The sequence below is a fragment of the Triplophysa dalaica genome, chromosome 9, assembly GCF_015846415.1.
Source record: "Triplophysa dalaica isolate WHDGS20190420 chromosome 9, ASM1584641v1, whole genome shotgun sequence".
Lineage (NCBI taxonomy): Eukaryota > Metazoa > Chordata > Actinopteri > Cypriniformes > Nemacheilidae > Triplophysa > Triplophysa dalaica.
Window position 1 is genome coordinate 15,525,344 of NC_079550.1, and position 15,029 is coordinate 15,540,372.

At 37.7% G+C, this 15,029-nt stretch overlaps 4 protein-coding genes across 4 annotated transcripts in view; all 4 read left to right on the plus strand.

The window, feature by feature from the left end:
• Positions 1-297: 297 nt before the first annotated feature.
• capns1b (calpain, small subunit 1 b) lies at positions 298-4,567 on the plus strand. The gene is made up of 11 exons (XM_056756720.1): positions 298-543; positions 940-1,019; positions 1,145-1,181; positions 1,365-1,457; positions 2,977-3,034; positions 3,127-3,191; positions 3,296-3,364; positions 3,558-3,636; positions 3,768-3,881; positions 3,998-4,056; positions 4,167-4,567. The coding sequence occupies exons 1-11, from the start codon at positions 313-315 to the stop codon at positions 4,191-4,193; spliced, it is 912 nt and encodes a 303-aa protein (XP_056612698.1). The 5' UTR covers positions 298-312; the 3' UTR covers positions 4,194-4,567.
• Positions 4,568-4,779: 212 nt separating this feature from the next.
• Positions 4,780-10,380, plus strand: zgc:101731 (SNARE_SNAP25N and SNARE_SNAP23C domain-containing protein). The gene is made up of 8 exons (XM_056756805.1): positions 4,780-4,943; positions 6,765-6,848; positions 7,273-7,314; positions 7,877-7,925; positions 8,877-8,988; positions 9,391-9,528; positions 9,706-9,850; positions 9,965-10,380. The coding sequence occupies exons 2-8, from the start codon at positions 6,777-6,779 to the stop codon at positions 10,028-10,030; spliced, it is 624 nt and encodes a 207-aa protein (XP_056612783.1). The 5' UTR covers positions 4,780-4,943; positions 6,765-6,776; the 3' UTR covers positions 10,031-10,380.
• A 596-nt stretch (positions 10,381-10,976) lies between these two features.
• On the plus strand, positions 10,977-14,577 carry zgc:113149 (uncharacterized protein LOC541363 homolog). The gene is made up of 5 exons (XM_056756840.1): positions 10,977-11,372; positions 12,223-12,446; positions 12,696-13,151; positions 13,231-13,284; positions 13,409-14,577. Exons 2-5 carry the CDS (start codon positions 12,308-12,310, stop codon positions 13,897-13,899), a joined length of 1,140 nt encoding a protein of 379 aa, XP_056612818.1. The 5' UTR covers positions 10,977-11,372; positions 12,223-12,307; the 3' UTR covers positions 13,900-14,577.
• Positions 14,578-14,930: 353 nt separating this feature from the next.
• The window catches only part of rap1gap2a (RAP1 GTPase activating protein 2a), a 67,079-nt gene continuing 66,980 nt past the window's right edge, over positions 14,931-15,029 (plus strand). Inside the window, exon 1 of the mRNA XM_056756318.1 lies at positions 14,931-15,011. The gene's annotated coding sequence lies outside the window, so the exon portion shown is untranslated. The remainder of the gene's footprint in view (positions 15,012-15,029) is intronic.

The following is a 15,029-nucleotide window of genomic DNA, read 5'->3' on the forward strand; positions in this document are numbered from 1 at the left end:
CTAACGCTATGCAAATAAATTGATATATAAAAAACAGTAATAAATTGTATTTAAAATTAATAAACCTGCTTACTATCTACAAATGATACAAACTGATGGTTAGTTCACGAGTCTTTTTGCAGTCAATTTATTGAATAAAACTATTCTTTACGGAATATTTTAATATTTTTATTTGACAACGGTCCCCTGCAATACCACTACGGCCCACAGATGGGGAAGCATTGCACTGATGTAGATGATTTCATCTTTTATGCACTTAAAAGCCTCCTAACGCTATGCAAATCATATACATAAACGTGTTTTACTGTATCTATGACCCCAACAAGGGTCCAACAAGTGAACTTGCTGAAATACAATAACATGAAAGCAAGCAAGCGCAGTAAATCGACAGGTTTTAGGACCCTGAGTTTTACAAATCAACGAACTGGGTGTGGAGCGCATCCAGAGAATTTGGACACACAGGTTTTACTTTTCTGTTTACCTGAGGTGTGGACGTGTCTTCTCCGTGACTTTCCGGTTGCTCTCTTCGACATCTTTGTTCTGGTAAGTTCTCATACTTAACCGTAATTTAAATTGACACGTTTGCTTACTTTGCTCATTTCTGAAATGCGTCACGATGAAATCAAAACGGCCTGTACAGGAATAAAGTCTACTTGTGATATCTAACTTAAATGTGTGCTCTTGTAATGACGTATAGCACGAAGGTCATATGCGTTGTTATCCAAAGAAGGACGATTTGGTTGGTAATGTGTTATAAATACTCACTAGGTAGTGAGTTTAACGTTTTAGGGCATACAATGCGTGGTTTGTGTTAATCCAGTGTCATTCCCTTTCAGATATGTGTCATTGTAACTGCAGTTTGTGTTTTAGAGGATTTACTTTTGAGTCAATACATTAAATTATATAATTTATAACGTAACTTGCCTCCTTATTTTGTAGATATTTCATCTGTGCCCATTCGCAGTGCTCAATATGAATTTGGCCAAAAAACTCATTGGAGGGATCCTGGATGTTGTTAGGTGAGCCAACTCTGCCACTAAAACTTCTCATATAATGCAGTGCATGCTTGGAACATGCAAAACATCTGTTTCAGCAATTCGTAGATGTCCATTTTTATGACCTTTTGCCCTTTTCCATGTCATAGCAACGTCGATCCATCCCAGTTTGTTCCTTCTGACCCTGTAAGTTTGTGTCTAATTGTTTTGATATTTGAATAGTGGTGATATCTGAGAAAGGAAAACCTTTTTGCATCATACCAGTAAAGCAGGTCCTGGAAGCCATATAGATATAAAGTGGTTCATTGATTATTTACTTGGTATTTAATATCTTTAATGCACTTCTCACTGTAACTTTGTTTGTTCCAGCCTCCTCCCAGAAGACCATTGGCATATTCTAATCCAAATGAAAGTGATGAGGAGAGGCAGTTTCGCAAAGTATTTCAGCAACTTGCAGGGGAAGTGAGTAGATCCTAATAGACCGTGTATTTTGTTTTTAATTCCCATGTAATCAAAGAGTAGAGTGTCTGTACAAAGTATTTACTGTCAGCTGGTTCATACAGGGAGTAATGCAGTTTTTTCACCACCAAGATCATACAGTCTGAGTTAAATTAGCCAGGTTTAGATCCAGTGAAGTAATTTACTTCCCACACTTTTTTGTGAGCTATTTCCTATCCAAAAGTCTGAAGTCTGATCGTTTTTCCCACTGCCAATCATCCAAGTATTTGAGTTATCTGAGCACAGATCAGACAAGTTGTGTAATCCAATGTTTCAGTTTAAAGCCAGAAACTTCCACATCAAGGCCCTGTCTACATTCCATTACTTTGCTCCACCCAGCACTATGGTGGCATTCTCTTGATTTCAGTACAGTTTAGTGGGATACATTCAGAGTTTCTGGTCTCAGAAAAGACAGAAGGGGTGTGGTTTTGTGTATGCAGGACTCGCTCTTCCTCTTTTTGTACATTCCTGCCATTGTGATGAAGGTTGTCCCGCCTAGTTTGTGTTGAGTCATAGAGGGGTGTGGATACATGCTTTACCAGAGTGTCGGAGTGGGTTCCCATCTGATTTTAAAAAGATACTTCCTTGATATATTATGGATACTTGATAGTTAAGTAGCATTTTTAACTGAAAGGGATTTTTCCTTCTTATTTTTGCAGTGTAAAACCAAATATATCACTAAAATGGTGCACCATTAACATATGTGTATTATCTTTATGCAGTATTTAGAGGGAACTGGCTTGCAATTTGTTCCAAATATGTATCTGAAATTAGAATAAACTTATCACAGATTGTAGTATGTCAAAATTAGTTTCTAAATCATACCCGCATGGTGTACTATTCCTAGTTAAAATTCAGAGTTCAGATCCATAGGCTAATGTGTATATATATCAGCTCAACAGTTCAATGCGATCTATGGAGCCGAACTGGTGGCAGAAAGCATCTAAATTAACATTCTTAACTAATGTTACATAATTTATTTTGCATTTTTGTGCGATAAACAGTATAGAAAACCTTAACTGAGATAAGATAAACACAGAGAAACGAGTATTCCGGATGATTAGGAAAATAGGAAAATCCATAGGAAATAACACCATAATTGTTGCCATTCCTATTCTGCCATTCAATAACACAAAAACACATTTTGGAAGGAATGGTCTCCTACGTTTCATTCGTTGCTGCTTTGTTTCCAAGATTACTGATACTCCATTAAATGAATAATTTAAAATGCATAATAAATTAAGAAAATCTGAAACAACGGTTACATTTGTTATGCACCAGTACTTGCATACTTGTGCACTCTAAAGTATATAATTTTGAATAACAAAAAAGAAATATTGTTTTAGTGTATAGTTATTGTGGCGAATTTGGAGCAGACACGTGAATCAGCTTGTATAATTATTAAATAAAAATTAGCTGTGTTTAAACCTGTTGTTATAAGAGATAATGTTTCTACTACCTAATTAACTTTTTCTCATCATAGGACATGGAGGTGAGCCCTACTGAACTGATGAAAATTCTTAACAAGATCATCTGCAAACGTGAGTCCTTTTATCCTATTGTTGCAACATTATCTTTACATGTATGACACAAATGAGCCTTGATGCTAATTAGATGCTCGCCTATTATCCAGATGGTGATCTAAAGACAGATGGTTTCAGCATTGAGTCCTGCAGGAGCATGGTGGCAGTGATGGATGTATCCTTCAATAGAATCTTGGGGGGGGGGGGGGTATCGCCATTTTGGGGTATTAAGTAGATAAGTGCAGATTCACTGCTTTTGCCTTAACCATTTGTTCTCAGTGCGACAGCACTGGAAAGTTGGGCTTTGAGGAGTTCAAGTATCTTTGGAATAATATCAAGAGGTGGCAGGTACAGTTGTTTTGTTAATATCATGTCTGAATGTTTCTTTGACTTTCCAAAACAGACCACCCTATTCCGACTGTCAATATAATTTAATGAGATCTCAGGTTGACAATGCAGACTTCCCTTTGTATGTCATAAAAGTTGATTAATTATTAAATGTCAAAAGAGTTTCAATACAAGCTGTCTTTGTTCAACTTAGGGCATTTACAAGTCTTACGACGCAGACCGCTCTGGTACGATTGGGGCTTCCGAGCTGCCTGGAGCTTTCAGAGCAGCAGGTGAGTAATGAACTTATTCTGATTTAGTTGTGCAGTGTTTCTCGAAATTAATATTGAGTTGATGTAGCTGTATTGCATAACTCCCTTAAATGTGCTAAAATGTAAAAATGTACCTTTCCCTCTTTGACCAGGGTTCCCACTTGACCAGCTTTTCCAGATGCTTACCAGAAGATACAGTGACCCAGAGGGCAACATGGATTTTGACAATTTCATTGGTTGTCTTGTGCGTTTGGATGCTATGTGCCGTGAGTCAGCTATTACTCTCTTTATTCTTTCTTTCTGCCTTCATATAAGGTTGAGTAGTTCTGTGATTTAGATTATGTAGTATGATGTGCCTCACTGGTGTTCTATACATTTACAGGGGCCTTCAAGACACTTGACAAGGACAATAATGGCACCATTAAGGTTAACATTCAAGAGGTATGTAACCACCTGAATTATTTTTTATTGGATTTCATAATTGAGCTGTAATAATCATGAGTGTTGGCCATAAGCAGGTGATAAGTAACATTCTTTTACTTTTTCCACAGTGGTTGCAGCTGACCATGTACTCCTGAATGAACCAAAATATGCTACAACATCTTATAATCTGTTAGCAGTTCTCCTACATTGTTGCACATCAATGTCTGTTTTATAAAATCCCTTCTGTTTTTTTTCATTGTAGTTAAAAATCTTAAAATAAATACATGCTGCTCTAACACTAGGTGGCAGCTTTGTTGGCTCTACATAAGATGTTTGCATTGTGGCCTCTTAAAATGTTTAGTGTTCCCCAAATAATATTCCAGTTGCAATTGTTTTGTGATTTGTTCAACCACGATCATTTTACAAAGTGCCTTCAACTGAAAACTAAAATTGTATATGTTTTTTGAGATATATATATTAAGAAGATAGCAGAAGCATCACTAAAGACATAAATAAACATTTAACTTTGGAGTGCCTTTTATTACGCTGACGCACAAATAAATATTTGGACTGGACATACAAACGCAGAGCTCCGCTTATTACGTGTGGAAACACTGGTTGCCCGGGTAACGCAAGCTATCCTCATCAGGAGGAGGGCTGAACTTCAGAATGATTGACTATTCGAACAGCCAATCAAATTCTCCAGGATACAATAGTAGCCAATAGGATGACAGGTTTTCACATATGGTTGTGGCCTCCGAGTTACCTGGGACGAAGTCAACTGGCTGAGTAGATGAAATGAGCAAACGCAGGTGTTAAGCGCGACTAGGCGAACAAAACGTCCTTTGTCCTTTGCCCCATCCTCCGGGGAAGTTCAAGCTTAAACGTGTTCTTTCCGCCATACGGTAAGTTTTTTTCTTAATGAACGGCAATACATTTGTAAAAAAATGGACAAAAAGTTGTCCGTTGTTTTTGTGTTGGCCGTGTTTACAGTCGTAACTTTAACGTAGATTTGTTCTGACTGCGTTTGGCACACGTACATGCTAGAGTTGCATTGTCGTGATATCTATTACTAACGTTTTAAATAGTTTGCACTAATGTCTTTTTGTCAGAAAAGTTTCATCTGTCATAATGACCAGTTTAAACCTGAAGTTCGTCATTTAAAGGCGAATGCATGTATACAGTATATCCTCATCGAAGAACAGATAATCGCTTCAGATCTTGTACACACAGTAGATTATACATTGAGTTGCTGTGCAATATGATGAATTCATCTTAACCTTTTCAGGGGGAGTCATTTTTAAGTCTTACATGTTTGTAATAAATCAATGTAGTATGTCCTGCATCCTTTGCATAAGGCAAATTACATCTGACAACAGTAGCACTGGAGACTAGGCATAATAATAAACGAAATAATTAAATAGGCACAATGAAGAGAGGAAAATGCATTTACGAATGAACAATTTTAACCTATTTACATATATTACCACAGTGATTTTTTTTAAAGGGGGGAATCAAACTGCACTGTTCAGCAACAGGTTTCTGCGTCTAATATTTTTATTCAAAATACATTTGGCAAAACAACTCTCAAAATATGTATTGCTATTGGCAGATAATTCAATTCAAGTTAATTTATATGGCGCTTTTCACAATGTGCATTGTTCCAAAGCAGCTTTACAGGAGCAAATAAGAAAATCACAGAAAGGTAAAACACAGCCCAGTGCATGGTGTTTATAGGATCATTCTAATAAATAATATCTAATAATTAAATAATTTATTGCTTATTATTGATATACTTTGTATGCACTTTAATTAGTCAATTTTAATTAGTGTGAACTTTAATTAGTGAAATGTTAAAGGTGACAGCGTGAAGTTTCTCGCTACTAGCCCTGTTTTAAATTATTTTAATTTTAAAATTAAACAATGTGTATATTTCATGTCATGTGTTAAAAGTTAAGATATACTAAGTGAATAGAGAAAATATTTTCGTCCAGGTGATAAAAGGTGTTTACAGACAGAATAAAAAAATCCATCTTCATAGATAATAAATAATAGATACAACAATAAATAATAGATACAATTTTAGAAAATAGTATAAATAAGTGAATGATGGACCAATTAAAACTTCCCACAGAGGTGTAAATCAGTTTCCTCTGTAGGAAAATGTGTGTGTGTGTGGAAGTAGCAGGTAAAATGAATGATAGGGGATGTTGAAAGAATGATGCCCAATAAACCACACATGTAGCACCATGCATTTGTGCTCATTTTAATATTGAAACATTTTTGCTGTAGAATATGAACACATACCATAAGTTGCCTCAAATGAAATACTACAACTTATGCAACTGCTTTGTTTTAAAAACCATTGCTGCCGTTTCTATTTAGTCACTAAGGTGTGAAAGACTTTTTGACAACTTAAGCACGCCCTCCAAAGAGGTTTGTTACAGGATTGGTTAAGATTTGTGAAGCTCTGTAATTTTCCAGCCTGATCCTCAGAATGCATGCTTATTTTGAGATACACCTAGCAATTACTGAATAATGGTTTCAGCGTTGCATAAGGAGGGTAGGCTCACATTAGATTTTATGTAAACAATTTCAGCATCTGCACTGTGCTCTTGGCAGCCGTTGTAGTCCAATTATTGCTGTCAATCTGAAGCATGCTGAGTTTATAAAGCCTTTGCTCTAAGAATAACTGCTTCCCCCGACCTGTCCTCCCCCCGCTGCAGTAGTCGGCTGGGATGGCTGTTGATTCCACGATGAGGTCTGAAGTGGAGGAGTTGCAGAGGAAAGCCAATCAGGTGACAGATGAGGTAATGCCATCAACAAACATGATAAAAGTAGGAAACTTCCAGAATGAGGTATTGATTTTTATTTAACATAAGCTAACAGCACATGCCTTGTAATTGCTGTTCCTGTTTTGATGACATTGCACAACCCCGACTCACTCATCAACAGGGTGTACAGTGATGACATCAAACATTTTCCCTGATCTCCTGTTAAGGTTGCTACAGGTCTCTCTTATCCCCATGGTACATAGCAACCAGGACGATGACGCTGAACATATTATATGCACTTGCAGTAAATCATAAATAAAGCCATTATTCATTGCCTAATTTTCCACTTGGTGTTAATTAAGGAGAGCAGCTGCTGAACTTAAACATTAGGTTTGAAAAATGACATGTTACATACTTTGAATTTGTCTTTGAAATCCTCTTTTTCTTTTACTCCCATCAGTCTCTAGAGATCACCAGAAACATGAAGCTTCTGTTAGAGGAGGTGAGTGTGGAAAGTGGAGTACTGAAATATCTGATTAAAAAAATTATTTAAACCTGGATATATAGTTTCCATAGAGAAAATATAAAAGTTTTGCATGATTTGTAGAACCTTAAACAAATATAAACCAACTTGTGACATTGACCAAATTGCTAAATACATTCATTTTTACATTCAATTTTACCTTTGGACAAACAATCCTAAAAACAGGTGCAACAATCTTGCACAACAATATTCTGATCTGTTTCTTTTCAAGAATGCAAAGCGTAATTTGTATATCACGGGGCTGTTGAATGCTTCAATCTGATTGGTTGACAAACGTTCTATGGTATGCATTAACTTTCAGCGGAGTTACACCTCAGGCCTGCATTAATTGTTGAATAATTGAACGGACCGGGATCAATTTTTCCTTAAACGTAACCAAAAGGTTTTATTCTTTCTACATTAAAGTGCATTCTCCTATTGGCCATTGTGCACAATTAACATACAACAAGCGTAGTCTTGAGTTTTAAAGGGAACAAGTGCCTTGTCTTTTCTAACAATTTTACTCATCATTTTTCAACAGAGTAAAGATGCAGGAATCAGGACGTTGGTTATGCTGGATGAGCAGGGAGGTAATGAATTTTCTCTATACATAACATATTTAAAAAAGGAAAATCTTTTTGCTTTTTAATGCATCATTTGGTGTTCAACCTCTGAATGTAAATTGTGTATTAGCCATTGGATACGTTTCACAGGTAGCTATTATCTCTATGCTAATGTCACAGAGTATGCACAACTGAGCTACGTGGGAGTCCAGCCCTTGTGTTCTTCCCCTTCTGTTATTTACTTGTTTCTTAGTACATCATATGTAAAAAAGTGATATATGCAAACAGTACATATGCAAAAAATATACCTTGTGCATGTTTGCGTGTGCTTGCTCGTATATCTACCCCTTTCAATTCGCCCTTCCTACTCCCTGTCATGCCTGTCCTCCCATCTCCCCTGCATGGGCAGAAAATCTGGACCGCATAGAAGATGGCTTGGATCAGATCAACAAGGACATGAAGGAGGCTGAGAAAAATCTCACTGACATGGCCAGGTGCTGCGGTCTGTGCATCTGGCCATGTACAAAGTAGGTCTCCTCCCAGACACCTGAGCCATTGGCTTCGGCAGTAAACTACTAAGCTGTCAGTCATGCCACCTATCTGCCCATGCCTCTGTCCTATCATAAAACCTGTCCTGCTTTGACGCTGCTTTAAGTTTGTCCTTTTGTGACCAGGGTACAGTTATGTGAGCAGAGGTTTTATATAGCTACATGCAGTATACAGTGAATACAGGTGATATGTTTTAAATCATCCTGCCATGCTCACACAACAATTCCCCTTGTTTTTAGCCAATTTAAGTCATTTGTTATGTGTGTCGTTTTTAAGTTTAGATTTGATTTTGTCATTTTTAGCCAGAGCTACCATAGACGTTTAGTTGCTTGTGGCGCTTGTTGAGAAACTGTTGTTGTGTTGTTATCTTATCCTCGTACTTTAACCCCGAAACCTCCATCCTCTGTGATTCCACTCTCCGTCATCCAGAGCAGCTGGAGCGGGTTGAGGAAGGGCTGGACCAGATCAACCAGGACATGAAGGAAGCTGAGAAAAACCTTACAGATCTGGGCAAATGCTGCGGTCTGTGCTCCTGTGATAAGTATGTGATGGAGGGGCTGGGCCTTCAGGGGCATGTGGGTGTGCTTGCATGAAAACATGCATGTTTCGGTCATTTTTTTCCAAATTATTGCTTGTCTGAACTCATAAAATCACAGTAATTTTTGTCAAGTAGTAACCATTAAAATAGAAAAAATTATAATATGTACCATGGCCGTATTTTACAAAAGTGAAATTGGAACAACTACCAAATAATAAACTGTGATTTGTGTGGTTCATTCAAAACAGATGCAACACAAACAAATTGTGTCTCGGAACTCAATGTCAAGTCCTACTCGATTGTATGCAATAACAAACTACATTCACAGATGATTTCTCAAGGTTATTGGGGAATGATGTGACTAATATTGTTGGACTTGTGTCTTTCTCCTTTGGCTTTTCACAGGCTGAAGGACTTTCAAGCAAGTGGGGCCTATAAGAAAGTGTGGGGTAACAATCAGGATGGGGTGGTGTCTAGCCAGCCCACATCCCGTGTGGTGGATGAGAGGGAGAAGATGACCATGAGTGGTGGATACATTAGAAGGTTCTAGAAATTTGCTTGAATTAATATATGTTGCATTTGTAAATACTAAATCTGTTAATAAGCTATAATGAAATGGTATGAATGTGAGTGGAAATGGTTACCACAAACAAGCAGATTTATTTACCAGTTGACGACTGTTTCAGTAGTCTATGTGTCTTTAAATGTTGTGTTCAACAGAGTAACGAACGATGCAAGAGAGGATGAAATGGAGGACACCATGGCCCAGGTAGGCAGTATACTCGGCAACCTCAGAAGCATGGCAATTGACATGGGCAATGAAATCGACACTCAGAATGTCCAGATAGAACGCATACAGAGCAAGGTCAGATTTTTTTAAATTATTGCATAACAAAGTGCATTTAAAGGTTTTATTATTACATCATATAATATTGGACCAGTTTAAATTATTAGCTACGTCTTTCCTTTGCTTTTCCAGGCGGTGGTTAATGAATCCCGGATCAATGAGGCCAATCAGAGGGCCACAAAGCTAATATCAAGATAAACACACAATGCTAGAGATAACAGAATTTGATATACTTGTTTATAGTCTTGTGTAGGGTATTCATCCATAACTATTTATGAAACTTGAATTTTTGTCTTTTAATATGACAGCATAATGTGAAGAATGTACTGTCACTAGCCTGCCTGTCATGTTATGTATTTTTCCTTTTTTACATGTTTTTGAAGATAAACAAATTTTTTGGAATAGCTTTTTAAGCCTGCAGAACATGTCATCGTGGATAAATGCCCACTTTCACTCTAACAAAACAGTGTCTTAATAGTATAGCCTACCTGGTACTCTGTCCACTTCAAATAACCTTATAAAGTAGTAAATAAATGTTTTACAGGTTACGAGTTGTGTTTTTCTTCATAAACAAAACATCTTTCTGCTATATGGACCATTTGCATCTTTTATGATCATATTTAAAATTAACTTATATAAACATCATACCTAAAATATACCATTCATTTTAATGACATTTTTGTGAACAGTACTTCTTTTGATCATAGCTAGATATCATTTTAGTATTATTTCTACAGGAGTCTCACTGTGCCCACCTACAGGTTGAAATGTATATCGCAACACCACTCCCTTGCTTTGACAGAGAAGCTCAAAATGGTGGCGAGTGTTTATATGTGAGCCGTTTAAACGCCGACCTTGTTTTACAAACGTCAGGTGTTCATTTAGCAAACGCTCAAACGTCTTCCTTAGACATCAAACTCAATGAGATTGAGTAAAGCAACCTGAGATAAATGACATATTTATGTAACAAGTCAAATTTATATTCAGTTTAATTGTATAAAGGCCTGAATAAATTTAAGAAATGAATGAAAATGCACGTGGAAAATATGGCTCCTCGTTTACAGTCAAACTTCTAACATCTAACGCACGCCTTTTGGCTTCCACTACATATATAGTTGACAAAAATATCTTATACGATTACTACAATATTGCTCATATACCAAAACACTTATCGGACTGCGTCTATTTAGACGTGAAATGTTATCCTACGCCCATATGCATTCTGCCAACTGGTCTGAAAAAAAATGCGTAGAAAACCAACTAAAGAATTTACGCGTAATATTCTACGTAAATTTACTTATATTGTAAGTGAACTGCTTTGATGCTTTCACAGGGCCACGTAGTTTATATGAATAACGTTAGTTAGGATTGATTCCATACAGGCACAGGGCAGGATTACTATACAATGTTGGCGAACTATCGTCGCGGAGGGGGAAAAACACGTAAGCTGAGTCTGCGCGACGCAGGGGATCACTGCCTGCGAAGTTTATCGGGCAAGACTACAGCGACATATCCTAGGACACAGTCGGCCGTACTGTAGGTAATTACCGCTCCATCTTTCACTAATATCGATACTAACAAAGTTCACCGCGGGCCACCTCAACGCCCGTCTTTTAGATTTCACTAAAACTCGCTCGTAAATGCGTCTGCGAAAAGCTTGCGTGCTCCCTTTTCCGTCAGGCTGGTTAACGTTAGCTACGTACGCTAAATACGAATCCGTTTGATCATCCGGATGGAGTTCGTGCTTATCACGGGACAATGCATGAAAATTGACGCGTAAAAGTGTGTCGCAAATGCATTATCCGTATTTTCGCGGTGTACGCATGTTTGGCAAAACGAAAGCGTGAGATGTGTCCGCGATGGCGCTCTCTCCCTTCTCTCTGTTCCTCTATTGCTCTCACGATTAGACAGGAAAACAACAAAGAAGCAGGAAGCATATGGGCACACCGGCGAGGCGGTGTGAGATCACGGCGCAATTAGTTGTAACAGTTAATTTAAAGGAGCCTGGAAAATGTGGATCTGTTTTCCAAATGTCTGCGTGTGCCAGTTATGTCATTTTAAAGGGCACGCATCACATGACTTACAGTATTGAGGTTTCTTGTTAGTATTACATCTGAGGGTTTATTCTTAATGAAACATGTACACATGTAACGTTACACAAACGCCCCTCAAATTTCGGATACATTTTTCAGATGAAAAAAAAAATGCAGAATAGAAGGAACATTTTATTAGGATATAATACAAGATGATAAATGATAATGTTTTTTTAACCCTAACTTTAATAAGGTTTTAGGGGAAATCTGTCTAAATGCCCTTAAATAAGAAATCAAGGTGTTTGAAAGATGTCCTATTTTGATTTTATTATTAATTTTTTTGGCCACCAAATTCAGGTTACCTTTCTGATGGATATAATCTAGACGCCCTGTTTGGTTGTAATTGGAAACAACGTCAAAGGGTTGCTAAGAGCAGAAGAGGATGTCAGGGATCTTACCGTACCACTACAGGGGCCCAGATGGCAATTTGATGCGGTTTAAGAAAAGAAAGTCACGGTTCACATTCCCGGAGGTTGAGCTGCTCCTCAATGAAGTGCAGAAAAAACGGCACATTTTAGTTGGTAAGTCGTTTTGATGGAGAAATAAAGTTCTTCTTTTGCTTTTGAATTCTGCGAGTGTGTGTGCACTGTATATTATGTTTTGTGTGAATGAGTGTTTATTCACTTTGCTCTTGATACTTTTTCAATTTTTTATTGTATGTACTGCTTATAGTTAACACGTTCCATGTACAGCTGCTTTGTAACAATGCGAATTTTAAAATGCGCACTAAAAGTTGAGAATTATATCTAATAAACTCCTCTCTTGCACAGGGAAGTTCAACAGGGGCATTTCGAAGGAACTCAAACATCGCATGTGGGCTGCTCTGACGGCACGTATCAATGAGGTGAGCGAGTGTCACAGAGAGGTCATCGAAGTCATAAAGAAATGGGCCGACCTCAAGTGTGATACCAAGCGGAGAGTGGCAGCCATGAGGGCGGCGGGAGCGACGCCTGCCCAAATTGCCCAAGAATTGTCGCCTGTGGAAACAATGGTGCACCAGATCCTTCAGATGTCAAACTCAAACAAAATCACGACGGCTTTGACATTTCATGACCGAATGGATGATGACAATGAGGATAGTCTGGATATGTCTGAGATACCACATAGCTCCTCAAGTATGGCAAACGGCATGCCTCATTCATTTGGTTTAGCGATGCCACCTCCTATCCATGCTAGGATCCCGGGCAAAAGAGATTTGGGGCCACCTACGGATATGATGTATAGCTGTGAGTTTCTTTTTTATTGGACTTTTATTGGATTTAAAGTCATTACTAGTATTAACAGTATGTTTGTATGTAATAACAGACGATTCAGCAGTGCCTCTTACAGACCTCCCGGCTGACACGTCAGAAAATGAAGGTACTCACGATAAATAAATCTATTACTGTTTTGTAAATGCTATATATGTATAATATATATATATATATATATATATATATATATATATATATATATATAGTAACATTTTTTCTATTCCTTACAGACAGTACGCCATTTATTGAACCAGCAAGCCATAAACATCAGAATACTGTTAATACCCCACAAATTCTTAGCCCTCCCATTGCTGAGAGAAGCAATATGCAAGAAAAACCCAATCACTACACATTAAATGGCCGTCCAGCATCTGGTATCGCGACATTTACTCCACCCTCCAGGGCCTCGTCGTCGGGTTCTGTTCCTGCTCCGCCTTCTTCCAGACCTGCTCCCGTGGATCCACATAGCCTGCGGGAGCATTTAGCCCAGAGTGCCTCACAGAGCCTGCAGGAGCAGCAGGCATCCACACTGCTCATAGGGTCTCTTTCTCGCTCGCTTGAGACCCTTGCAGAGTCAGTGCAGCGGATGGTTCACACCCAGAAGCAGTTTTCACGTGACACCTTACAGCTGCAGCGCGACACGCTCCATGTCCTGCGTGACTTCTCCTCCAGCACCTTGACTCTCCTGCAAGACAAAATCCACGGCCATCATAACCTGTGACCATCTCACTGATTTTTTTTGCCATACTACTGGGAGAAAGTTTTAGATGTTGTGAATACAGATATTACAGAATATAAGTGACACTAGAGTTTATTGCAGTCTTATGTTGAATCTTTGAATATATGATATTCATAAAGCTAATAGGATGAGACTGAGAAGAGATTTATCTATTTATAATTATTATAACCAAAATCACATACATTATGAGTTTAAATAAAGACAAGCCCTAGGTGCTTGAGGTTCTTTGTGGAATTCCTAATAGATACCTGCTAAATGTGTTCGGTTGATGACTGGACCACAAAGATTGTTGTGGACCAATTGTGCTATTATATCTTTATTTTAAAAAGGCAAACTGTATTTAAAATTTAATAGATGATTATGTTTGTGGTGCCGTTTATGATTTTGCATTGATTTTGTTGGTTCTGCACAAATTCTGGCTAAAGAGTTGCTTAACAGACCTGCTGTAACTGTTTGGATCTACATCAATTCATTTCTTTGTAGTTTTACATTTTACAACTTATTTTCATTGCAAAACACAATTTGACAAGCATATCTGACCTAAAATCCACCTGTTTTCAACCTTCCAGAAATTAAAAGTCAACACACTGTTAATATAATGTTTCCTAGATTACAACGATGTGTGAAAATGAGAAATAAACTAATATAATTTGAACAATTGCTTTGAAGCTATCAGTGTCGTCAATGTGTCAATCGGTTGCTTGGACATTATCCACTAGATGTCAGTCTTGCACTTTTGTTTGCAAAATTGCAGTCAGTGAAGATCATCTGCACGATATTATTTCTTATTGATAATTAAAATTGTGTCAATAAACCATTTATGAATAAGCACATAAATAGTAACGTTTAATGGGCCTATTTTAACTGGCATTTTTTAGTAAGTAGATAGAGATTGATGTGAAATTCAACCAATGAGCTTTAGAGCGTTAGATAGACGCGCGTCTATCACGTGTAGTGAGCTGTGATTGGACAGTCTAGAGAAGGCGGGAAATGTACACGTTCTTGCAATCACATCTTTGAGCAAGCATTTATTTCATTAAGATGGTTTTATTAAAATGTATAAATCGACTAACACAGACGTAAATCATGGGGCGGTAAGAACAGTTTGTTAT

Bases quoted from the DNA above. Each gene is read 5' to 3' on its own strand.
- capns1b (XM_056756720.1), top strand. From the start codon at position 313: ATGACCCCAACAAGGGTCCAACAAGTGAACTTGCTGAAATACAATAAC. The intron at 1,020-1,144 runs GTGAGCCAACTC...TCCATGTCATAG, and splicing joins GGGATCCTGGATGTTGTTAG to CAACGTCGATCCATCCCAGT. The intron at 1,458-2,976 runs GTGAGTAGATCC...TTCTCATCATAG, and splicing joins TTCAGCAACTTGCAGGGGAA to GACATGGAGGTGAGCCCTAC.
- zgc:113149 (XM_056756840.1), top strand. From the start codon at position 12,308: ATGTCAGGGATCTTACCGTACCACTACAGGGGCCCAGATGGCAATTTG. The intron at 13,152-13,230 runs GTGAGTTTCTTT...ATGTAATAACAG, and splicing joins TACGGATATGATGTATAGCT to ACGATTCAGCAGTGCCTCTT. The intron at 13,285-13,408 runs GTACTCACGATA...TATTCCTTACAG, and splicing joins TGACACGTCAGAAAATGAAG to ACAGTACGCCATTTATTGAA.
- zgc:101731 (XM_056756805.1), top strand. From the start codon at position 6,777: ATGGCTGTTGATTCCACGATGAGGTCTGAAGTGGAGGAGTTGCAGAGG. The intron at 7,315-7,876 runs GTGAGTGTGGAA...ATTTTTCAACAG, and splicing joins TGAAGCTTCTGTTAGAGGAG to AGTAAAGATGCAGGAATCAG. The intron at 8,989-9,390 runs GTATGTGATGGA...GGCTTTTCACAG, and splicing joins GGTCTGTGCTCCTGTGATAA to GCTGAAGGACTTTCAAGCAA.